The sequence below is a fragment of the Mus caroli genome, chromosome 8 (assembly GCF_900094665.2).
Source record: "Mus caroli chromosome 8, CAROLI_EIJ_v1.1, whole genome shotgun sequence".
NCBI lineage: Eukaryota > Metazoa > Chordata > Mammalia > Rodentia > Muridae > Mus > Mus caroli.
The window spans coordinates 112,255,887-112,269,686 of NC_034577.1; the positions used below are offsets into that span (position 1 = coordinate 112,255,887).

At 54.0% G+C, this 13,800-nt stretch overlaps 1 protein-coding gene across 3 annotated transcripts in view; it reads right to left on the bottom strand.

The window, feature by feature from the left end:
• Window positions 1-6,506: 6,506 nt before the first annotated feature.
• The window catches only part of Mthfsd (methenyltetrahydrofolate synthetase domain containing), a 12,147-nt gene continuing 4,853 nt past the window's right edge, over window positions 6,507-13,800 (bottom strand). For all 3 annotated transcript variants that reach the window (XM_021170089.2, XM_021170088.2, XM_021170086.2), the window contains exons 5-8: window positions 12,862-12,952; window positions 11,227-11,339; window positions 10,929-11,054; window positions 6,507-8,542 (exon numbers count right to left, since the gene is read on the bottom strand). In XM_021170089.2, the coding sequence (XP_021025748.1) occupies window positions 8,102-8,542; window positions 10,929-11,054; window positions 11,227-11,339; window positions 12,862-12,952 (771 nt within the window). In that variant the 3' untranslated portion in view covers window positions 6,507-8,101. The remainder of the gene's footprint in view (window positions 8,543-10,928; window positions 11,055-11,226; window positions 11,340-12,861; window positions 12,953-13,800) is intronic.

Genomic DNA, 13,800 nt, shown 5'->3' on the forward strand with positions numbered 1-13,800 from the left:
ACAAACGACCAGACTTTTCTACCACTTGGTCCCAGGATGAGAAAAAAAGGTCACTTTACTTATGCCAGTGGCTCTGTGAGACCCACCACATGGAGGTGGGATGGGAGTCTATTCCAGTCTGTAACTGTCTGAGGGAGAGACAGGGAGGGGAGTCCCCAGCCCTTGGCAGGTCCTCCCCACAGCTTGACAGGAGTCGTGGTAAGGGCTGAAGCGAGAGGTCTTCCTTGGATCAATTCCTGGAGACCCTGCTGAGGTAGCTTGGTCTGGCCTCTGCTGCCCTCTCCTGCCTGTTCTGCCTTCAGTGGCAGCTTGGGAAAAACTGGATGACCAGGGTAACAGGCAGCATTCTGGAAACTTTCTTAGCCCAGCAGCCCAGCCCTCTCCACAGGGGACACCAAAGCCCATCCTCACAACAACCCCTTAGGTGGCTCTCACCCCCCCCCCCACAGCCAAACTCAGAGAGGACAGGGTTATATATAAAGGCCTGGGGCTCAGGCCCTGGGCTTTCTGAGCCCAAAAGCCTTTGATAACCCATTGTCAGCAGGAGGGGAATGTCGAGGGAGTCCGGATCCAGCTCCGCTTTCCCACTGAGCCAGGAAGGGCTACAGCTCCCAGCCAGAGGACTCTGACTTCCCAGAGCCACAGAGACTGCCATTCCTATTTCCCCCCAGGGCTCTCTGCCGGCTCCCTTTCTTCCTCTAGCCATTTGGTACAGTGGAAATAAATGTCAAGCAAAAGTTGACACAGGACCGGAGAAGCTGTGAATGGCAGTAGGGTGTGGCTGCCTAATTCTGTTTCTCAGATGTGGGCTCGCCTTAAAGAGAGGAGGGGGCCTTCTTTCCTGCAAGCACCCTCCCGGGGACTGGGGTCTGCAGTACCAGTCACTGGACTCTGAGCTACCGAAGAGAAGGATGGTGGCTCCCTGGAGCTTTAACAATGAGTTTTATTTCCAGCTTGTATTTCCTGACTTCCCGCCCACTCCTCCCCCCGCCCCCCACTTTCTTTTTTTTTTTTTTGGTTTTTCGAGACAGGGTTTCTCTGTATAGCCCTGGCTGTCCTGGAACTCACTTTGTAGACCAGGCTGGCCTCGAACTCAGAAATCCGCCTGCCTCTGCCTCCCAAGTGCTGGGATTAAAGGCGTGCGCCACCACGCCCGGCCCACTTTCTTCCATGGTTATTGTAACCAGGGTCTCACTCTTAGGATGCCATGTACCATAGATCTCTGCTCCCACCCCTGTGATACTTTTTGGCCTGCTTTGACAGCCCAGAGAGGAATATGATCCAACAGGTAAGGATGACTACGGATGCCCAATCCACCCACACCGAGCACCCGTGGATGCCTGTCATTGGATTCCTCCATAGGGGACAGGTGGGCACAGCCCTGCCATTGCCAATTGCTGTCCACAGTCACCTGGCTGGCCATATAGAAGACACCCACTTTGAGCAAAGCATGATGGGAGGGTGGGCTTACCAAGGTGGGACTGTGTGCATGCTTTGTTGAGACCAGGTGCGGGGTCCTGCCGCTGTTTCTAGTACCTGGAAGGCTCACATGGATCCCCTGAAGGGATGTCACTGGGCTTGGGTCACCTGAGAGAGACAATGGGGTGGAGCAGTCTGAACTGAGCAAGGAGTTAGCCCTTTAAAACTCAGCCATAGTGCCGGCAGGACCATTTCAGTGGTCTGTTTGCCTGGCCAGGGAAGACAGTATGGCCGGGACCCAGCCAGCATTGCTCTAACATAGTTCTGTTGTTCAGTGCCCTTGCGGTGACACAGGACTGGCCTGGGGAAGGACCATATGCTAAACCTCTCTGAGCATCTTATTAAAACTACTGACATCACACCGGGGAGGCAGGGACCCCATGTTCCCTGACTGTCCCGGGTCACAGCCATGTGGAAGAATGCCAGGTTTTTAGATGTCCCTGAAAAAAGGACAACTCGACTTGTCTTTGGGAATGTGTCCTGGAAAGCACGTTCTAGACGGGCACATGATGTCCTGGGTTTCTGTGACAGGGGTGGGGTGGGGTGGGGGGAGCTGACAGGCCTGGGCTCTCACTGGACCCCAGCATTCGCTCCAGTAGTGGGGCTGGGTCAGAGAGATGGGCCTGAGTGTGACCTTCGGCTACACGGGAGGGAGGGCAGGGCAACAGGTAGGCAGAGGGCGGAGGTGCGGAGCGACAGGCCATACTTCCTTGTGGTGTTAATACAGGGAGAGAGCTCAAGGTCAGGCAACCCTTGAAAAGGAGAGGGAACCTCGGAACCTGCCTGAGAAGCTCCGAGACTACCCTGGGAGTTTGTCCCTAGCTATCTCTCACGAGGAGACAGCGCCGCCTGCTGTCCGTTTCTCACAGTTCATGTTAGAACTCCGGAAAGCGGCAGGCATATGTGCCCAGATGAGCGGACCCTATAGAAGGCCCTTGGTTTGGGAGAGTTTAGGGGAAGTTGAATTAATTGTCTTTTCCTAGTCGCACAAACAATAGGGCTTCAGAAAAGTGGAAGGTTGAAGTCACTTCCAGCCCAATCCCAGGCGGCTTTGCGGCCCGTGGACACACATGCTATATGCCCTGCACACGGAGACCCTGTGGCCCCTAGAGAAGCAGGTAACAGATGTGTTGGTTCAGGGCTCCAGTCGGTCCACTGGGTGGAGTTCCTTGCTCCGCCTCCTCCTAACTTTGCTCCCCTCCTGTGGTGCATGGTGGGTGACCTGAGAAGTCTACTGCAAGTCTCAAAAGCGTTAACTGAAGAACTCAGGCACAGAGAGGGTGAGCCGTTGCCTGAGGTCACACAGCTAGAAGACACTGCAAACCGACCCCACCCTTCGGGCGGAGTATGGCTCCGACTTGGAATTCTTCAATCACTAAATGTTCTCTGTGTTCTGACAAGCCACTACGGCTGCCAATTGGCCTGAAGGCCCCTGCTTGTGGCAGGTCAGTGTTCCCCCAGGGAACAGTCTTTTTCCACTCAACAGGGCCAGGCTCCAGGGCTTCAGCCAGTTCTGGCCTGAGACCCTTCTTTGGAAAGCTGCTCCTTCTGGTGGGTTTGTCGGACCTGCAGGTGGGAGCCATGTTAGACCTCCAGGCCGGTGCTTATGGCTTCCAACCACCAAAGTGTGGAGCATCCATCCACTCCACACAGACACACATCGGCTCCCATTTCAACCCTCGAGATTTATGACCCTGACAAAGAAAGGGCTCCATTCACAGGAGACAGCCCTGTTCCTGCAAGAGAGCAGAAGTGCAGGTCCTTACTTAAATCTGCTTGTCTGAACATCTCTGTGGCGGTCCTGGGGTGACCCAGACTCTCTGGGGTTTGGCAGCTTGGTAAGGATAGGGAAGACCTCCAGTGTCCTTGGGACCTCCAGTATGGCCACAGGAGCACCAAAGGGCAGAGTCCAAAGCCTAGAGGTGAGAGGCTTGAACCAAAGGATGCAGGACAGGCCCAGGAGCCTGGGTGACCCCCATGCCCATGCCACAGACCCAAGTCCATGTTTCTTCTGCTGGAGGAAGACTGAAGTTGCTGCACAGGGGAGGGATGGTCTTCTTTCCTGCCGAATGGCCCTGGCTTGATCCTGCTCACTGGGGGTAAAGAGCAACTTGGCTCGGCTTCTGGGACCCAGCTGCCTGAGGAGCCTCAATCGCAATTGTAATGGGGGGGGGGTTGGGGGGTTACGGTGAACCCTCTTCCTATACCCTGTGACTTGCCATTCTTCAGAAGAATACAGGTCTATACCTGATTTATGTGTGCCCATAACCATCTGAGAGGTGAGACTGTAGGATTGATCACCAAGGAAGCAAACATTTGCCCCCAAATTTAGTGGCTTAAGACCATAAGTCATTTTTTATACAGCTGCCTCAGTGGCTCCTTGGGGCTCTTCCGCTTGGCCTGGGATCTCTTCCAAACTGGCACACGGTCCTGGCAGTGCTGGGCACCTGGCCCTCTCCATGGGGGCAGCCCAGCACCATCACTACATGGGACTGGTCTCCAGATGTCAAGCCAAGTATGGTATGACTTTAGCCAGATTTGGGGAGATGGCTTCTGGTGGGAAGGGCTGGAGCATTTCCTAGGAAGTTGCACCAAGCTCCAAAAGGTGCTTCAGGTTCTTGGGACACCTGTCTCCCAATCACCGGAAAAGGGACTTTGGAGTGTGAGGTCCGAGGGCAGCTTCTACTAAAGAGTGCCACTGACTGGGTGTCACCTACACCACAGCCCTTAGATGTGGGTCTAATTGCAGATCTACTTTGTAGAGAGCCTCTGATATTTTGGAAATCTGAAGTTGAATGTGGTGGGAGGCAGAGGCATTCAGATCTCTGTGAGTTTGAGGCCAGCCTGGTCTGTTGAGCAAGTTTCAGAACAGCCAGGGCCACACAGAGAAACCCTTATCTCAAAAAAAAAAAAAAAAAAAAAAAAAAAAAAAAAAAAAAAAAAAAAAAAAACTGAACACAAAAGGAAATCCATAAGTAATAAAATTGATGTTCTCTTTAGTGCATATCTTCTATTTGGGGTGCTAGTCACAGAGCACAGATAAAGGCACTAGAACATAGCTGTCTTTCCTCACTTCTGCTGGGGCTCTGAGGACAGCATCAGGCCCAGGTGCCTGGGATGTGGGGTTGCCGGATAACAGTATCCCAGCTATCCAGGACCCACCATCAGGCCAAGACTGGAAGGAGAGCCTGTGTTGGCTCCTTCTATAAAGACAGAAAACTGCATCTCAGGCCACAGACAACCATCAGGCCTGTGTCTTTAAATGTGTGTTTTCATGGGCCTGGCCATCCAGAGTGCTGGGATGGCCTGTGGGTGCCTAAGGGACAGACACGCTTCCCCAAACGTGATGGCTGGTCTTAAACCAACTTGACACAAACTGGAGTCATTTTTGGAAGAGGGAGCCTCAATTGAGAAATGTCCCCAGTAGGCAGGCGTGTGGGCAAGCTTTTGGTGGATGGCTGACAGGGAGGGCTGTTCCACTCCTACGTTGGCAGTCCTGGGCTCTACAGGAGAGCAGGTTTAGCAAGCTGTGAGGAGGAGTTCTCCTCTATGCTCTCTGCATCAGCTGACTCGCACCCCTGCCCTGACTTCCTTCAAGGACAGACTGTGAGATGGAGAGGTAAGATGCCATGATATGGACAGGCTTTCGGCCATGGCGTTCTATTACGGAACAGAAACCCCAAGACCTATAAAGTGACCCCTTGGCTCAGCAGCCTCTTCTCTAGAGTTCTAGCCTTCAAGCCTCCCCCATCTCGCTCCTCAGAACAATGGTTGCTGTTGCTCTGACCTCTCCTGCTAGGGTACCCTGTCTTCTGTATTGTGTGGCTTCACCATGACAGGCCACAGGACTGGAAAGTATACCTGCAACATCACCTGCAAGTTTGAACCTTGTAACCAAACCTCATATCCAAGCCAGGGCCTAGAAGCAAGCACTGGGTAGTGCCTGCCCTGAGGCTCCTCTGCCAGCTGGCTTCATTCTGTTTACACGTTCATGTCTGGGTGTGCATGTGGGAGACCATGGGTCAACTTCTGCTGACCTCTGGCCTTGTGGGTAACAATTCCTGATGATCTATCTGCTTTCTTAGTTCCCTGGGGAGAACTGAGATTTTGCTGGCCATGTCGGAACTGACATCTTTCTACGGTTCTGCAACCACTTTCTGTAAAACTCACCAGCCAGTCTCAACTACTTACGAGTTTCACTGCTAGTGTGCATGTAGCTTGTGTGTGTATGTGTGCATGCGGTATCCATGGAGGTCAGACAAGGGCATCAGATCCCTGCAGCTGAAGCTGTAGGTGTCTGTGAGCTTTGTAACATGAGTGGAGGGAACTGAACTCAGGACTTCTGAAAGCACAGTACGTGCTCTCACAGTCTATACCATCTCTCCAGCCCCTACTGTTCCATTTCTAGAAGTTATGTTACAATGGATGCAGGGGAAGCTGTTTGATTTCTCTCCCTGCATTACCTCGTTAGCTCCCACAGGAGGGCATCAGTCGGTCATGCCAGAGGCCAAGTTCTGCTCTCATCAGGACAGCCAGGATGCAGGGCAAGCACACATAGGAGGAGGCCAGTACGCTGGGGATTTTTATGCCAAACTGACGCAAAGTAGAACCATCTGAGGAAGGAACCTCAATTGGGAAAATGCCTCCGTAAGATCAGGCTGCAGAGAAACCTGTAGAATATTTCCTTATGATTGACTGATGTGGGAGGGCCCAGACCACATTGTAGGTGGTGTCATCCCTGGCTGCTGCTGGTCTTGGGTCCTATGAGAAAGCAGGCTGAGCAAGCCATGAGTAGCAAGCCAGTAAGCAGCACCCCACCGTGGCCTCTGCATCAGCTCCTGCTCCAGGTTCTTGCCCTGCTTGAGTTCCTGGCCTGTTTTGTTTGTTTGTTTGTTTTGAGACAGGGTTTCTCTGTGTAGCCCTGGCTGTCCTGGAATTCACTGTAGACCAGGCTGGCCTCGAACTCTGAAATCCGCCTGCCTCTGCCTCCCGACTGCTGGGATTAAAGGCATGCTCCCACTGCCCAGCCTCACTGATTTTGATGACGAATTGTTATATGGAATTGTGAATGAAATAAACCCTTTCCTCCCAAGTTGCTTTGGTCTTTGTGGTGCATCACAGCGACAGTTACACAAAGTTAGCCAGTCAGGGTGACTGCAGCCCTGAGGATGAACTCTTCCAAATAGGTCTTGCTTAGGTCCCCACTATTGGCAAAGTGGAAAACCATGAGAGGAAGTGTGGAGGAGCCCAGAACCCACACTTTGCCATCTGACAGTAGCTTCCTATCCATTTTGATTATGTGTGCTATACAACTGTAGTGACAAAGGACACAGTGACTTTTGTCACTTGTGGGTCCCATCACCTGGAGAACCAGACCTCAAAGGCATCCTGAGACAGGGTTCGCCCTGTAGCATCTACCAGGGCTTAGACTGAGGGCACCCAGGCTTCAGTACTTACACACTTTACACAAACATACAAACAGCTTAGACTGTGTGTCAATGCATCTGGATTATTCTGGCTCACGTAACATGGATTTCCTGAGTTGCTCATGTCCCGCTGGTCTGCAGCAGGAAGAACAGACAGCTCCATCCTGCTAACCTGCAGGCGCTGTCCCACTGGGACATCAATGGTAAGAGGATAAGAAGGCAAGGGTCCAAATGCAGGCGGAACCCCCAAGGAAAGCTCAGCAGGTGAGAGTGGGTGTCTGGTGGGCAGGAGTGGGAGGGGGCGCAGGCCAGGACAGAGGCCAGCACAGCCTGAGCCTGCGTCCCTCAGTCACTCCTCACAGCACCTCTGACAGCTTGGAAGCGCAGGTTACTGAATTAGCCGTTTACCAAGGCTGGATTCTGCAAGGAGATGTGTGTCACAGGCTCTTTTCCTTTAATATGAGCGAGGCCTGCCCTTTCAGGACAAAGGACAATGCTAATAGACGCTGTGGAAGACCCACTGGTAAAAACAAGAAACTGCCCAGGTGTGCAGTTTGAACAGGACAAACCCTCCACCTAATGCTTGTTTTCCCTTAGGCTCAATGGCTCAAGTGCTTCTGAAAGCGCACAGGCAGCCGCCACGCTCTCCTGAGGGACGACATGACTCTAAGCAGCCTGGGTAGCTACCATCACGCATGCTCACAATGCAGGGTCTCCAGGAACAGAGCTCCAAGTTTGTGTTCTCTGGATGCAGAAGCCCTCCCTCCCCACTCCTGTTCTGCTGGGTGGGTTTCCAGTGGTCGTAAGGACACCCTGCTCGGCTACATGCCCTCGGTCTCCGTGACGGCCTCTTCTCTGCAGGCCTCTGCTCTCCTCCTTGAACACCCTGAAACAGGTCTCCGTTGTCTACCTCTTGTCCGGACTGCTCTGTCCCTGAACCTTCTGCACCCAGAGAACCTCACGTGGATTTCACAAGAACCAGACCAGGAATGGGCTGGAGCTCAGAGCATCCTGGGTGTCGAGAGGAGCTGCTTTCCGTCATCCCTACCCATTAGGGAAGCATGGCCTCTTCCCAGGAAGAACAGAGCAGGCACCTCACAGGGCAGCCGGTCATCACCAATGGCAAACTGTCACACGACAGACACATCCCAGCAGCAGAAAGGGTGTGACTCCTCTGCTGGGGGCTGTTCACCAGGTCACTTATCCCTCTGCTGCCCCAGTGACACCCTCAAGGCGTTGGCACCCAGACGTAGGCCCTGTAGGAGAGAGGCCGCCTGCTGGGCAGCAGCTGAGTCTGTATAGTGTAGAACTGCCCTATGCTGTGGCCCCTGCCAGGTAAGCCTTAGGGGCACCGCCCCCAGCTCCTGGAGGGCTCTCTTCAGCTCACGCACACGAGTATTGTAGGGCAGGTTTCCCACGTACACAGTGGCAGCTAGTTGGGTGTCCGTCCCCTGCAGGGGACTATGGGACCCTCCTCGAGAACCTGCTTGTGGTCTATCCTGGGGTCTCCTGACGGTGCTTGGAGCTGGCTGCTGACTGCCAGGCTCGTCCCAGAGAGTGACATCCTTCCCAGCCCGTTTCTCTCTCTCCCGGAGGGTCCTGAGCACTGGGATTTTTGTGAGCATCTCAAAGCTGACCTGAAAGAGAAAGCAGCCACAGGGGGTCTTAGGGTGTCTAAGGAGTAGTCATACCAAAGCCATGCCCACACGCTCAGGATGAATTCTGGCACTGCCACACCCCATATGTTCGGAAGGCTGTTGAGGGCCCAGCTCAGTCTCTGGGGAGAGAAGACTCCACTGCCCTGGGAGTGAAGCACAGGCCCTCACAGTCAGGACAAGCATTCTATCACTGGGCTACAGCACGGCCAGTTCTTTCTGCTTTAAGACAAGGCCTCATCGTATTGCCCAGGTTTGTCTGGACATCAAACCTGCCATTCTCCTGCCTCAGCATCCATGGTGTCAGCATGAGAAGCCTGCACTGTCAGAACCAGCTGGGATTCCATTGCTTAACAAGTCACCAACTGGCAGCTGACCCCACGTCAGCCCAAATAAGATTCCCGGCACTCTGAAGTTGTTCAGATTCGCCCTTCATGTGCCATATAGGGTGGAACAGGCCTCTGTTTTCCTGGAGGCCCAGGAAGTAGAAAGAACTGGGCTCCTTTGTGGGCTACCTGCTTACAAAAGGCTCCTACAGTCACTGGTATTCACAGCACAGAGGGCGATTCCCTGCCTACCCCTAGGCAGGAGGGTGTGGGCTTCTCCTTTGCCTGCAGCAGGGATGGAAACCCCCCCCCCCCCGCCCCCAAGGCTTCGGAGCATCCCTAGGATCAAATCAAGGCCTGGCCCTATGCACACAGCCAGACAGGTCTGACACAGCCCATGACTCATACAATACTCCCTAGCCCAAGGCCACCGACTCGATAAATAAACAGCCTGAGCTCAGTGCCAGCCTTTGGGGTTTATTATGCACAGGCCACTAGTGGCTCTAACTGGCTGGTACAGTTGGCCACAATATCCCAACAACCTGCAGAGACAGGGGAAGGCAGGTGGACACCACATGCACACAGTGTGCCCTGGACAATGAGCCAGGAGCCTGACCCATGTACACAAATGTGGCTGGAAGCCTGGGGACCCTGAGAGCCGTGGCTCCGAGACAGACTCTCTACAGGGTGCACATGAGGTCAGCTCTCTACAGTGTGCACATTAGCTCTCTACAGTGTGCACATGAGGTCAGCTCTCTACAGTGTGCACATGAGGTCAGCTCTCTACAGTGTGCACATTAGCTCTCTACAGTGTGCACAGGAGGTCAGCTCTCTACAGTGTGCACATGAGGTCCGCTCTCTACAGTGTGCACATGAGGTCAGCTCTCTACAGTGTGCACATGAGGTCAGCTCTCTACAGTGTGCACATGAGGTCAGCTCTCTACAGTGTGCACATGAGGTCAGCTCTCTACAGTGTACACATTAGCTCTCTACAGTATACACAACAGGTCAGCTCTCTACAGTGTGCACATTAGCTCTCTACAGTGTGCACATGAGGTCAGCTCTCTACAGTGTACACATGAGGTCAGCTCTCTACAGTGTGCACATGAGGTCAGCTCTCAGGCTCTGAGTTGCTTTCCTCTCAAGCTGATCAGCTCAAACCAAGACAACGACAAGTCTCAATGCTCAGGCTGTGGTGAAGCCAGGCGTCACTCCTCTCTAGAGCAGCCTGTTTTGAGTAGGGAGTGATGACGCCCAGCATGGCCCTACTGGCTCTGCCATTTCCCAGCTGCTCACATCTGGGCTTACAGAATGAGGTTGCTGCTGCTGCCCAGGCTAACATGGGACCTGCTTTTCCTGGCTGGCAATTAGGAATGGTCAATACGCTCTGTCAACACACCACATGAAATGAAAACGCTACGTGTTAATCACATAGACGATAACCATTCCATCCTCCAAAAACTAAAGGCAGGTTTCACTTTCACATGTCAGCCGCCTAGACATTTGCAATCCCTTGTTGGGGCCAGCAGTGTAGGCTTGTTATCCTGGCTACCTGAGAGGCCTAGGCAGTGAGCCCTGCCTCCAAAACAAAATAAGCAAAGGGCCCTGTGTGAGGCAGCTCAGCAGCAAAGCGCTCGCTCAGCATCGCAAGGCTGTAAGGCCAACCCCACAGAGCTGCAAAACCAACCAAAACCGGAAACCCTGCAGGGCGCAGTGGTGCATACCCTGAGGAAGGACGTCCAAGGCTGATCTCTGGCCTCTGCACATGCACACACATGTGCACATGCACACACGCACAGAAATAGAGACAGAGAGAATGAAAACCATTGACAAGGGAGCCACAGTGCAGTGACTCTCCCTCCCCATCACTGCTTTCTGGAGAAGACTCTAGGACTCAGCCTGAAGAGGTGACTCAGGCTACACCATTCAAAGTTGCAGGTAAATATCCATCCACACAGGCTAGTAGGCAGCGGCCAGGATACACACGGAACACCACGAGAGACACTATGGCACCGTGCCACATCGGCCGCATGATGACCCACCTTGGACCACATGATGCCCGTTGGCTTTGGGCGTGCACAGCCTGTAGTGATGACCCTGGTGGGAGTGAGGATGTAGTCAACTGTGAGGTCGTGGTCCTCCACAAGAGCCTCGGGGATGTCTACAACCTGGGCAGGGAGGGAGCTGACAGTCAGGTTACAGCAGGGCCTGCCTGGCAGGAACCACACATCGTCATTCGATACCTCTAATGGTGTGCACGAGGAGGAGCAGGTGTCTCCCCCGACCCCCAACTCCCGGAGCAGATGTCAGGGACACCGGTGGCAGGTCTGCAGGACGTACCTGGCAGTCGTGGACAATCGTGACGACAGGTGTCCCCTCGTGGACAGCTCCCATTGACACCATCATGGCATATTCAAGATCAGCATAGCCTTCTCCTTTCCCAATTCGCCAGCCTGAGAGACAAGATGGGGCACAGCGGAAGTGGATTCCTGTCAGGCCTCTGTGGAGAGGACGGGATCCCGGAGTTCCTCTTGTCCACCTCTACCCACGGTGGTCCAGGAACAGGAACCCACAGGTACCAAACGCTGAAAGTGCATAGTGACTGAGGGAGCCTCAGATGCCGTGAACATGCTGGCACTTGGAAGGGCTCTCGTGACAGCAAGACACCGCAAAAAGCAGTGGGCAGGGCCAGGTGCCATGGCACAGACCTGTCGTCAGTACTCAGAGGCTGGCTCAGAGGAGGGCGGGGGTTCTGCCATCAGAACCGAAGTCAGTGTGTGAAGACAGAGGAGAGAGCTCTACGGTGTGTGAGGACAGAGGAGAGAGCTCTACAGTGTGTGAGGACAGAGGAGAGAGCTCTACAGTGTGTGAAGACAGAGGAGAGAGGACAGAGGAGAGAGCTCTACAGTGTGTGAGGACAGAGGAGAGAGCTCTACTTTGAGGGACAGGTGTTTGGTTTTCCTGTCCTGGGAAGACAAGGTGGATGGAAAGGGGAGGCTGGGCGCAGTGGGGCTTCACAGCCGTGGGCCCATGCAGGCAGAAGAACATAGGACCACAGTAGTGAACAAGCAGCCTTTGGATTCCAGTGTGGACCTGGGTTCTCCTCGCCTGGAGTCTGGGTACCACCACAGCATCACTTAGGAGCAAGCACACCAATAAGATGACTCTCTAAGACTGAGACCTGCCTGAGCTTCTGAGGGTCAGAAAATGCACAGGCAGAGGAATGAGACAGAGACCGAGGGACAGCAGACAGTACATGCAGGCTACATGCCGAGGTGAGTTGAGAGGCAGGAGACAGGCAGGCAGGAGGTTCCCAACCACCTTCACCCTGCAGCCCTTTAATAAAGTTCCTCACGTTGTGCCGACCCCCAACCATAGTTACTTCAGTGGTGCATGGGTATGGCTGTGGTTTTGCTACTGTTATAACTCATAACGTAAATATCTGATAAGCAAGCACCAAAGGGGTCACGACCCACAGGTTGAGAACCACTGTCCCACATGGTGGCACATATGCATGGGGATCTGGAGGGAGGTGGATAGGAGGACTGGGAACCTGATGAGGGAAAATGACTATGAGTATACAGTATAGAAAACATAGGACACTGTATGGAGACTGTAAGCTAGCCTGGGCTAAGCAACACTCTATCTTTAAAAACCAAAACTAAAGGCAGGAGAGAGACTTTACTGTTCACCACCAGTCTGCTAGTAGTTAATGTTGGATCACTGCAACCATGAGCAGGCCTCCACACAGGCCTGGGAGAGGACGTTCTAGACTGCGTTGATTGAGGTGTGAGAGAGACTTGATCCCTCCCATCCCTATCACACTCAGTCTGCCATGTGGACTGACTGAACAGGACAAAGCCTGCAAGGTGAGTGGCACAGGGGCTGATGTCAGGCTCTCAGCGTGGACACAGGCAAGTGGGGAGTGCCCAGGGTAGCCTTCAGGAACATCCAGACAGCCTGTCTCTAGCTTACCTTTCTCAGACACAGCAACAGATCCCACCACAACTAGATCCACAAGAACACTGGAATCCAAGCCCACTGGGACGCTGAAGTTCCGCACACCCTGTGAAGGGAAACGTGAGCAGGCAGAGTGGGTATGAGTCCCACACCACCCTCCAGGAGGCAGTGTCCTGGGACAGCCAGTTCCGGGAGTAATCCGATGGTGTCTCCTACAGTCCCTATCCCAGGAAAACGGCCAGAGGGAGCTGACCACACAGAGTCACACAGCACTAATGCTGGGGAGCACCACGGGGAGCACCAAGTGGGAGGCACGCCAGCAGGACAGAGCCTGGTGAGTCACAGCACGGGGACACTAGGATGCTTGTTTGAAAGGAGGCCATGGGTTAGGCACCTTAGACTAGACACTGCAGGTCCCCACTTGTGGCTGTGCCTTCACGCAGGCACTCTTGCTTCTGGAAATGGATCCCACGTGAGGCCAGTCGTCCAGATCATCAGAAGCTGCAAGTGACCGCACCTCTGAGGCAGGTCGGAGACGTGTGGGTCTGTCTAAAGCACATGGCTGGGCATGCCTGAGGCACCCACCCTCTGTGCCGTCCCTCTCTGCAGCCATCGGAATAGGCTCCTCCCTGCCTGGGCTGTGGGCTGACTAAGCACTGCCCTGTCTCTGAGAACTCTGAGCTGTGGGACTGACCAGGACCGCGGTTCATCTTTCCCTCGTCTTTCTTTGAAAAAATCTTTTCCCATTTTCTCAGTAATGGGATGGAGCTCCAGTGAGGAACACTCTACTCACATGCGCGCGCACGCACACACGCACGCGCACACACACACATGCGCACACACACACACGCGCGCACACACACACACGCACGCGCACACACACACACACACACACACGCGCGCGCACACACACACACACACACACGCGCACACACACACGCACGCGCACACACA